We start from the raw sequence: 11,828 nt of genomic DNA on the forward strand, positions 1-11,828 counted from the left end.
CAAACTGGCACAATGTCCCAAGAGAAATTCATTTTCTTTCTACCAAAACTGCTCCTCCTCTTATGTTCCTTCTTTAGGTAAATGGATCACCAACTCCCCAGTTTCCCAAACTTAAAACTTTAGATCATCCTTGACTCTTTTATCTCTCAACCTTGACAAGCATTCAGTTGCCAAGTTACCACACTATCTATTGAATGAGTTTGTTGAGCTCCACTGATACAGCCAGAGTTTAGACCATTTTATCCTGAACTAATTCAGTAGCCTCACAGATTTTCTCCTTGCTTCCAGTTACTTCCAATTGCAATGAAATCATTTTTTCCTCAATGCTGTAAGGAAAAAACTCCTGAAGTGGGCATGCAAGGGCTTTCATAATCTGGCTCCAATGTACCTTGTTCTAGCCATATGGGATTTTCACCAATCTAGGCCTTTTCACAACTTTTTGCCTTTGCACCTACTAATATACTTTCTTGGAATGTCCTTCTTCAGAGAAAGTCTTATCAAAAATTTTTAAGACCTATATCAATTACCACCTTTCTATGAACCATGGTTATCTGATGTATTTATTTGTTCCATCCTGAGTACTTTTACAACACTTTATCTGTAAAAGCACTTACTACACTAAATTGCAATGATTTGGTTGCGTGTCTAGCTTCTCCACTATACTATGAGTTTTTTGCAAGCAGAAACTATTGTTGTTGTCTCCATCACCAGCACCTGACTGAGTGCCTGGCATATAGTAAGTGTTCAATAAAAGCTAACTGAGTAATAACCATTTATTGAAAGGAAGTTAGGGATAGTATCATAGAATACAAACTTCCCTCACCCCAAAATTCCCTTTGGTTACTGTTCCTGTTTTCTATTGCTGTCATTTTGCAAAACAACATAAATGGATTGGCTTTCATAAAGTGGGTTTATTTTGTTACACAGTTACAGTTTTAAGGACATAAAGTGTCCAAGGTAATGCATAAACAATTGGGTACCTTCACTGGGAGGATGGCTAATGGCATCCGGGAAACCTCTGTTAGCTGGGAAGGCATGTGGCTGGCAACTGCTTACTCCAAGGTTGCATTTCAAAATGGCATTCTCCAAAATGTTGCTCTTGGGGCATTTTGTCCTCTCTTAGCTGCAGCTCCTCTTCAAAATGTCACTCTCAGTTGCTCTGATGTCCCTGTTTGTGAGCTCTTTTTATAGGACTCCAGTGAACTAATCAAGGCCCATCCTGAATGGGCAGAGCCACATTTCCATGGAAACATTCAATCAAAGGTGTCACTCACAGTTTGGGTGGGTCACATCTCCATGGAAACACTCAATCAGAAGGCTCCAACCTAATAAACACTAAAACATCTGCCCCCACAAGATTGCATTAAAGAATATGACTTTTTCTGGGGGACATAATATATCCAAACCAGCACAGTCACACTGCACAAAGTCTGAGGCTGGCTTGCTCTTCATGCTGACTCAGGACAAAATTGTTTGTATTTTTATAACAAACTGACATCAGAAGTGCATTCTTATTTACACTTGCAACACATTAGATTAATCACTCTACATCCCAGTCCCACAGCCCACAACTCACAATTGTAAGTTCATCTTCTGTATGGACAAATACAAATATTTTAATGGGAAGTATACATTTCTTAGAGCATAAAATTCCTAAAGGAAAAGAATTTCTCAACTGCCAGGATGGGATCACCTATGCAATGGGGTTGTGATGATATGCAGCAAAGGTTTGGTAGGGAGGATGCACATAAGTTATGCCTTAAAAGATGGTAGGATATGGATAAAGGGAGATAGCAAGGAAGGAAACAAGCCAGCAAGGGTTTAACAAGCCATCCAGGGGATTCTGATGCACATTCAAATTTGAGGGTCACTGCTCTGAAAATCTCATTTACTCAGATGGCTTCAATGATCATGTCTATTTAGGTGATTTCCAACTATCTGTCTTCAGCCCTAATGCTTTTCCTGAACACTAGTCCTAAATTTTCAGTTACCTGCTGAATATTCCACATGAATAACCCACTGGCAATTCTAAATCAATATATCTAACATGGGAGCAATCTTCTTACCACCCCAAATCCCACTCCTCTTCATTACATCACTGACATCTGATAATGTGCTCCCATTCTTTCAGTCATCCAGATATACTTCTCTATCTAATCAGTTGCCCCATCCAGCAAATTTGACCTCTACATCTCTGAAATCCATTTTCTTCCAATTCTCATTACCACTACTCTCAGTATATATTACCCAGACTTATATAGACCACCTAAGTGGTCTCCCTGGATCTCACACCATCCCTTTCCCTTAGGACTACAATGCGCAGGGTTTCTCCATTCTGTTCCTCAACCTTCTTGACCCTTTTTTGGTGCTCTCTGCTAACTATCCTAAAGCTCTTTTAGCAGTCAAATATTTGAGACTTTAGTCCCATATAGGCAGTGGCTTGAAAAGCACTTAGCTGTTTACTTTTTATCTTACTATAAGTTATTTATCTGTCAGTCTGTAAATGGCTATTTGTAGGATTAGACAAACTTAAAATGCTCTGATAAGAGGATAGTTGCAGACAAATTCACACACAATCTGTAAAAAGCACATGTAGCCTACAACCTCAGCTGAGGTAGCATATAAAACAGATTCACTGAGCATATGTAAGCAATGAGAAATACTAATCAGTTAATATCAGAAAAATTTTTTTGAAACATAAGTTTATGCACGTAAGCATTCCCTCATGAGAAATAGTATTAGTTATAAACATCCAATAAAAATGTACCTTGAGTAGATTTCTCTAATTCTTTCCTCTTCCTGCTCTGGCTATTGTAATTCATCTTTAGCTCTTGGTTATACTCATGCAGAGTTTCTCGGGAGTTGTATGACTGTCTTGGTTTTCTTCCATCTTCACTCTCATCAGAAGAACTGGAATAAGCTAGATCCATTTCATGCTTGACTTTTGACAGAGGTTGGTAGGGTTTGCAGTCCGTTTGCTCCATCTTTCATTAAAGAAGCTCAGTTTCATGAAAAATAAGGAAGAGGAACTCCTTAAAACAAGCAGTCCTAGAAGAAAAGGGAAACACAAGCCTTCTTAGATGTGGCCTTTCACAAAGAAATGTGCCTGGCAGATTAACATACTGGTCCTGCTAATACTATTAAAGGAGTGGAACAAAAGACAAACTAGATGACATGAAGTTAGTTGGAGGAAATAATAATACTTTGTGCTATATGCTTACATTGTCAAACATTTAGGACTAAGCTGGAAGTTGCAGCATCAGAAAATACTCAAGGTAAAAGAGAGAATCTTCAAAAATATTTGTATTCAAATGCAAATAAAGGGCAATGTTACTCTATGGTGGGCCTGTATTTTTAAATTAAAGTCAGTAGATAGATTAAAAAATTTTATCAGATTGAAAGTGGCCAGGAGTATAAAAATTAATCCGGCATATCCTGCATTTGAAATGAAAACTGGGTAAGAGAACTACATTCAGAAAAAGCATATTCTTGACTCTAGTTTATTATTATATTTAAGACAGGGGCTCTGAGGAAGGAATGGGCTCTGGGTAAGAGAGTCAGCTACTAGAGTTCATAGAATAAAATGTCCTTGAGGGAAAATGAGCTCTTTGTGTTCATATTGTGGCTTTTGAGCCTCAGGCCTGCAGAGCATTTTTGTGAGTTAGGTGGTGGTAATTTTTTGTTCTTCATGGAGAGAAAGTAAACAACATTTTAGTTGACTAGACTGGTATAGAAGCAGCAGGATCTAAATCGGGTTTAGAAATAGGAATTTTATACTTCATGATAAAATACTGAAAGAACCCCTCTCCCCCCAAAAAATTTTGAGCAAGGAGCCACTGGAGCTCTTAGAGATAGTAGAGACATTTCTGCCCTACTGAGCACAGAGAGGTTTGAGAAAATCAGATACCATTCTGAGATGTCAAAGTCCTCTGTAAAGTTAGAAGCACTGTATAAATGTTCCTGTTTTCATTATTGCTATCATTTTATCATCACCGTTTTCATCCATTGCTGCAACTTTGCAACTTGAAACTTTCATACAATGTTAAAAAACTTAGTTCAAAACCAAATATCTTTATGATTTTATTTTGCAGTGAAATTGACTCTTATTTTTATTCACCTCTTCAACATTTGCATTTTCAAAGAAATCTACAGGTATCCATATGATGAGTTCTATTATGTACAATATTTCATTTTGGGGATCCCTATTGCATTATGGTAAGTACATAGAATAGAGAAGTCAGTCAAAAAAGGTTTATGGATTGACTGACAAGCACTCAATGGTAAATACTGCTTTGTAGTGTGAATGGAGTTTCACATGTCCAAGTCTTTTTAGGGAGATTGAAGGCAGGATCCAAGTCTTATGCTTCTTTATATTTCTCATACTACTTAACACTACTCTAATCACATACATAGTAGAAACTACATAATTCCTGAACCTACAAATTCCATAATAGTGTAGTTTGGTTCAAATTAATATCAGAAATGAGCAAGCTTGAAGGGAAAGCAGATAAAGTATTATCAACAAATGTATATTGGTGATTGAAAAACAATCTAATCTCATCCCATCTCATGGTTTCAAATACTACTTACATACTCACAACTCCCTAATTTGTAACTCGAGCCTTGGTCTCTCTCCTGAGTTACAGAGTTGCATATCCAATTGCCTACTCAGTCTCCCTACTTACATGTCTAAAAGGCATCTCAAATATAATATGTTCAAAACTGAGCTCCTGATTCCAACCCCTGCCCAAACCAGCTCCTCTCACAGTGTTATCCATCTCAGTCAATGGCAACTCCATTCTTGTGATGGCTGAGGCCAAATAATTTGAAGTTCTTCCTGACTCCTTTCTTTCACACTGCACATACAATCAATAAGTAAATCCTGATGGTGCTACCTTTGAATCTAGCCACCTCTCTTCACTTCACTAATACACTGGTTCAAGCCATCTTCATCTCGCACCTGGATTATTTTGATAACCTCCTAATTGGTATCTCTGCTTACACAATTGCCATGCTTATAAGTGCATTCCCTACACTGCAACCAGAATAAAACTTTTAAAAATCTAAGTCATGTTCTAGAGTAAATAGTAAATAGCCAGGAACAACTAGTAAACAGTCTGAAACAACTGCTGGGGGACACCATGAATGTTCACACATCATATACCAGCCTGGAATGGGTGGAATGGCTGAGACTGCAGCATAAAATCTGTAAGTAAAAGCTTTGAAACTGTGCCAGGAGCCCCCTTCCCCCATGGCAGGCTGAGCTGCAAAACCTCACTGTGGGAGAAAGCAGCAGTCCCTGCCGGGACCAAGGGAATATAGCTCAACCTAGCGCCAACTGGGGTTTTAATTAACAAATGTGGACTGCTGAATACAAGCTACAAACACAGACAAACCCCTAACAAGCAGCAAAGTACCCTGAGGTCACTCCCAGTGAAGAGGAGGAGGGGCTGATGGGAAAAAAAATACAGAGACTTTTGGAGACAGCTGTGCTTAGAATACTGGAAAAAGCCTATGTCCCAAGAAAAGGAGCACAGAAGACTGCATACTATCTCTGGACGACAGGTGAAACTGGGTGGCCAAGGACTGGATCTGAAAAGGGGCTTTCTTTCCCTTTTTTTTCTCTCTCAGTCTGAGTGGCTCATTGGAGAAAGCCTCAAGCATTTTCAGTTCTCAGCACCCTGAAGCAGGCAGGGGTGGACTCAAGAGAGTCAGAGAGACAAAGGAGGAATTCAAGTGTAAAAGGTAACTCCCTAGGGGGCTTATCTTCCCTAAGAGGAGGGCAGGTGGGGCCCAGCTCAAGTGCCTGCCCTCCCTTCAGAACTCAGACCCCATGGCCTGGGGGAAAACAATCAAATCAGAAACAACTTAAGCTGAGAATTAAAGGGGCCACACCTCTTTACACCAGTGGAGAGTGACAGGCTGACAGGCACCAACTGCTGAGCAGGTAAGGAAAAGCACAGTGGCCAGAGGCCTCACAGAAAAGTCTGTCAATCTTCTAAGGTATACCCTCAGGGAAACCTGATATGAATATATCCCCCTTCTGAGACCTGAGCCTGTTCTGGTCTGGGAAAATCTGATTGGGGTAATCAAAGAAACCAGATGCCTAGACAACAGAAAATTACAAATCACAAAAGGAAAAATGGAGATATGGCCCAGTCAAAGGAACAAACTTACACTTCAACTAAGATACAGGAATTGAAACAACTAATGCTAAATCAATTCAACAAGTTTAGGAAACCTATGGAAACAAAAGGCACAACACAGGAGATGAAAAACACAATGGAAATATACAACAGCAGATTTCAAGAGGCAAAAGAAAGCATTCAGGCACTGGAGAAAAAAACACCTGAAATCCTACACACAAAAGAACAGATAGGAAAAAGAATGGAAAAAAATATGAGCAGCAGCCCATGGAATTGAATGACAACATGAAGTACATAAATGTATGTGTCATGGGTATCCCAGAAGGAGAAGATAAGGGAAAAGGGGCAGAAGCAATAATGGAGGAAATAATCACTGAAAATTTCCCATCTCTTATGAAAGACTTAAAATTACAGATACAAGAAGTGCAGCATACCCCAAACAGAATAGATCTAAATAGGCCTACACCAAGACAGTTAATAATCAGATTATCAAATATCAAAGACAAAGAGAGAATCCTGAAAGCAGCAAGAGAAAAGTGAACCATCACATACAACATACAAAGGAAGCTTGATAAGACTATGTGCGTATTTCTCAGTAGAAACCATGGAGGCAAAAAGGAAGTGGTGTGATATATTTAAGATACTGAAAGAGAAAAAAACACCAATCAAGAATTTTATATCCAGCAAAACTCTCCTTCAAATATGAGGGAGAGTTTAAAATATTCTCTGACAGACAACAAGAGAGTTTGTTAACAAGATACCTGCTCTACAGGAAATACTAAAGGGAGCACTACAGACAGATAGGAAAAGACAGGAGTGAGAGTTTTGGAGCACAATTTTGGGTGATGGTAGCACAATAATGTAAGTACACTGAACAAAGATGACTATGAGTATGGCTGAAAGAGGAAGGTTAGGGGCATGTGGGACACCAGAAGGAAAGAGGGAAGATAAAGACTGGGACTGTATAAATTAGTGAAACCTAGAGTGGTCAACAGCTGTGATAAAATGTACAAATATGTTTTCACATGAGGGAGAAAAAATGAATGTCAACCTTGCAAGGTGTTAAAAATGAGTGTTATTGGGGAAAAATACAATCAATGCAAACTAGAGCCTCTAGTTAACAGAAACATTGTATTATGCTTTCGTTAATGTAACAAAGGCAATATACCAAACCTAAATGCCTGTAAGGGGGGATATAATAGAAGGGTATGGAATTCTTGGCATTGATGTTGTCTGACTGTTTTATTGTACTTTACTCTAATTTTATCTTTTCTTTTGTTGTTTTTTAGCTGTCATTTTTTTCTTTCTTTTTCTTTTGTCTCTCTACCTTTTTTGACTCTTCTTCTTTCCTTGTGGAAGAAATGGAAATGTCCTCATATAGATAGTGGTGGTGGTGGTGAATGCATAATTACATGATTATACAGGGAACCATCAATTGTTTACTTAGGATGGAATGTATGGTGCATGAACAAAACCATCTTAAAAAAAACAGGTTGATCGATGACCCTTGGGGACATTATATTAAGTGAAATAAGTCAGACACAAAAGGACAAACACTGTATGATCTCACTGATAGGAACTAATCATAATATGTAAACTCATAGACATGAAATATATGTTACCAGGATATAGAATGAGGCTAAAGAATGGGGAGTGGTTGCTTATTATGAGCAGAATGTTTAACTAGGTTGAACTTAAGTGTTTGGAAATAGACAGAGGTGACAGTAGCATGTTATTGTGAAAATAACTAACAGTGCTGAATGGTGTGTGAATATGGTGGAAAGGGGAAGTTTGGAGTTACATATGTCATCAGAAGGAAAGTTAGAAGTTAAAATGTGGGAATGCATAACACAGTGAATCTTGTGGTGGAAAATGTCCATGATTGTTCACATATTAGAAATTTCTTTCATGAACTGGAACAAATGTATGACACTATAACTAGAAGTTAATAATAGAGGGGTATATAGGGAAAAATGTATCTATTGCAAACTATGTACTACAGTTAGTAATATTTTAACATTCTTTCTTTCACAGTAACACATGTACTATACAATACTATCAGTCAATAATTGTGGGAGGAGGTTAGGGATATGGGAGGATTTGAGTTTTCTTTTTTAATTTTTATTTCTTTTCTGGAGTAATGAAAATGTTATAAAATTGAAAAAAAATAATTATGGTCATGAATGCACAGCTATATAATGGTACCATGAACAATTTATTGTACACTTTTGATGATTTTATGGTATGTTAACAATCTCAATAAAATTGAATTAAAAAATTCTAAGTCATGTTGGATCACTCCTTTGCTCAGAAACAGCAATGCTCCCTAGTTTACTCAGAATAATAGCCAAAATCCTAACAATGGCCTACACGGCCCCACATGGTCTGTCCACCCCTCCCTACCCTTTCCTTTCTAAACTGATAGTTCCCCCCTAAGCTTTCTTGCTGTTTCAGAACACACCAGGCTTGTTCCCACTCCAGGGCTTTTGCAACCTCCCCTCAAAACCACCAAAAAATGGCACTGCTCACCCTTCTTACTTTCATAGCACTTATCACCAAATGACACAGTAAATATTTTGCATATGTGTATACTGCCTGCCATCTGCTTCTCTCCACTAAAATGTATGCTATAAGAAGGTAGGGATTTTCATCTGTTTTATTCATTGCTATAGCCCCCAGAATAAATACAGTGTCTGGCACATAGTACACACTTGACCAATGCCTGTTGAATGAATTAAGAAACAATTGTTGAACACTCATATAAGGTGCTAGAGAGACTGTGGAAATGAATAAGCCATGGCTTCTTCCCCAAAGGAACTCACAGCTTAATTCAAGAGATAAATATACAACTCTACTATAAACAGAATGAAATAACTCTTATAAAGATAAACATAGTAATATTGGAGCACCAAAGATGAAGGTATTGGGAAAGGACTTTAACTCAATTTAGCTTATTTGTTCATCATCACCAACATCACCACAACCACTGAAATTCCTTTGAGTATCTATGTTATAAGGCCAATTTTAATCTTGCTCTTATAAGTTGCTCATAGCATGTTCTTCAGAAGGTGAACACTTGTATGTATTTTGGACCTTACTTTGCTACAAACAGCACAAAGTGAGAACTGTACAAATAGCAATTTCCAAAGATGCATCTTTGCAGCCAAGGACTGAACTTTAATCTACAGAAAGAGGTATCAGAAAAATTCATGTAACTCTATTTCAACCAACACACACATTCTTGATTCATTGAAGAATGGAAGCTTACTTAGTAGGGATGGATGACTATTTTCCACATAAGATCATTGACAATGTGAAAATATCAACCAAGGAACTTATAATTTAAAGGAACTTAATAAACAAAATTCTGTTATAAATTAGAGCTTAATATTCATTATTTTATTTTCTAATGTACACTTTCCATCTATTCAATTGCTTTTTCAATAAATTGTTTACTCTGACTGGGATAAACACAGCACGTCTATGGCAATAATAACACTCTCTCTTAAGCCTCAATTGATTATGATTCCACACTTACCACCACCAAAAGCCAACATTTTAAACTTAAAAATAAAAGTACAAACAAAAAGGTTGTATTTTGGCAACTACAATTTATCATCTTAAAATCAACCTTGTATTTATGTATGGGAACCTAACCATTCTCTTTTACTTCAGTGTGTGTATTTACAACATGGAAAGTCCTGAGAGAGAGAGAGAGAGAGAGAGAGAGAGAGAGAGAGAGAGAGAGAGAGAAAGAGATTCCTATAGCCATTTTGAATCATTTTGGAAGATCTTATCACAACTATTCACAGCTATGTATCAGCTGGGAATGTCACACCTATTCAAGGTCATTGAGTGTCCTTAGCAGCAATTTTCCTCTAAACCACAAAACTGGTATAAACCAAAAGAAAAACAAATCTTTCCTTTCCCTCTCACCCCCACCATGACTTCTTGTCTTAAAATTTATGTCAGTGAACCCAGGTGGTGGGGGAAACATTTCAGATTGCTTTAAGCATGTGATATGGTGATGCACACAAGTCTGTGCCCAGGGCTGTGCAAGTATGTAAACATGATATTATGAAAGCCTTGAGAGGAAGATCTTGAATTCACTCACAAATAGTTCACTTTTTAAATATAAAAAAGTGGGCAGCAGTCTGGACTCCTGAAGACAATTATATAATAATGTAGATTACAAGGGGTGACAGTGTGATTGTGAAGACCTTGTGGATCACACCCCTTTATCTAGTGTATGGATGAGTAGAAAAATGAGGATAAAAACTAAAGGACAAATGGGGTGGGATGGGGGGGATGATTTGGGTGTTCTTTTTTCACTTTTATTTTTTATTCTTGTTCTGGTTCTTTCTGATGTAAGGAAAATGTTCAGAGATAGATTGTGGTGATGAACGCATAACTATGTTATACTGTGGACAGTGGATTGTATACCATGGATGATTGTATGGTGTGCGAATGTATTTCAATAAAACTGAATTTAATTAAAAATAAATAAATTAATTAATTAAAATTAAAATAAATAAATAAATAAATAAATAAGTGGGAAACATTAAGAAACAGATTAATATTTTAAATTGAGCAAGGTTTAAAAGCACAATAATTCTTAAAAGACACTGTTCCAAATAATTTATGGTAAAGGATAGGCTCATATTTGCTTAATTGACTTTTTCATTCACGCCTAACATGGCATCCTCGAAGTCTATTGCCAAGTAAATCTCACTTAGACATGATGACGATACTGTCAAATCACAGAAAATCCAAATGTACATATAAAGCTATTCATATCAAAGAAATTTTATTTCTCTTTCATTCTGATAATGATAAACTTAAGAAATGAGAATGTGTAGGTAAAATTCATGCTGCTACAAAACTGAAAAACAACGAAGTCAATTATCTTGGCTACTGCAGAAGATACATCCAGAGAGCACATAGTATAAGTTCAACCTTTGAACTTATAAGTTCAAACTTTGAACACAAAGTCGACCTTTGGATCGACCTTGTGTTTTCTACTCTCTACCAACTAACAAGATAAACTCCAAGTTATTTTAGAGAAGACTCAAGGAAGTGTAGGTCTCTTTCTTTAGTCACTATAAGGCTAGGGAGAGATAGCTATGGTATGTGGAAACCATTGGCCTTGGAGTGGCAAAACTTTCACAATAACAACAGCATCAGAAGCAGCAGCTAATTAATATGAGAGTCATCAGGTTTTGGACACTATTGTAAGCACTTTCATATATTAACTCCTTTAATTATTATAATACCCTATGAGGTAGGTACTATTTTTATCCACATTTTACAAAGAAACTAAGGAACAGAGAAGTTAAGTGACTTACCAAAGGTCACACAACTAGCAAGCTGCAGATCTGAGATTTGAATTCATAAAATCTGTCTCCAGAGTCCACACTCTTAACCACTTTCCACACTGTCTTCAGAACATCTGGCAGCGTGACCTTAGGTATATATACCCTCTCTCAGGGCCTCCAATTTCTCTAACTGTAAAATAAGGAGATTGGATTTTCTCAAAGAGCTCTTGCAGGTCTAAAATTCCATGATTGTATGTGAAATTGAAGGGAAGGTTAGTTTGACTTGCCAAGGAAACAAGGTATATTCAAGGCCAAGCTTACATTCTTTCTCATTCCTTCTTCCCACCCCTTCTTTCCCTTCTCTTCC

The 11,828-nt window shown here is 37.3% G+C and overlaps 1 protein-coding gene across 1 annotated transcript in view; it reads right to left on the bottom strand.

Moving 5' to 3' along the window:
• The window catches only part of LOC119522743 (teneurin-1-like), a 109,783-nt gene extending 106,736 nt beyond the window's left edge, over positions 1 to 3,047 (bottom strand). The window contains exon 1 of the mRNA XM_037821366.1: positions 2,768 to 3,047. Within this exon, the coding sequence (XP_037677294.1) occupies positions 2,768 to 2,984 (217 nt within the window). The 5' untranslated portion in view covers positions 2,985 to 3,047. The remainder of the gene's footprint in view (positions 1 to 2,767) is intronic.
• Between the last annotated feature and the right edge of the window lie 8,781 nt (positions 3,048 to 11,828).

The sequence above is a fragment of the Choloepus didactylus genome, chromosome X, assembly GCF_015220235.1.
Source record: "Choloepus didactylus isolate mChoDid1 chromosome X, mChoDid1.pri, whole genome shotgun sequence".
In the NCBI taxonomy this organism is placed as follows: Eukaryota; Metazoa; Chordata; class Mammalia; order Pilosa; family Megalonychidae; genus Choloepus; species Choloepus didactylus.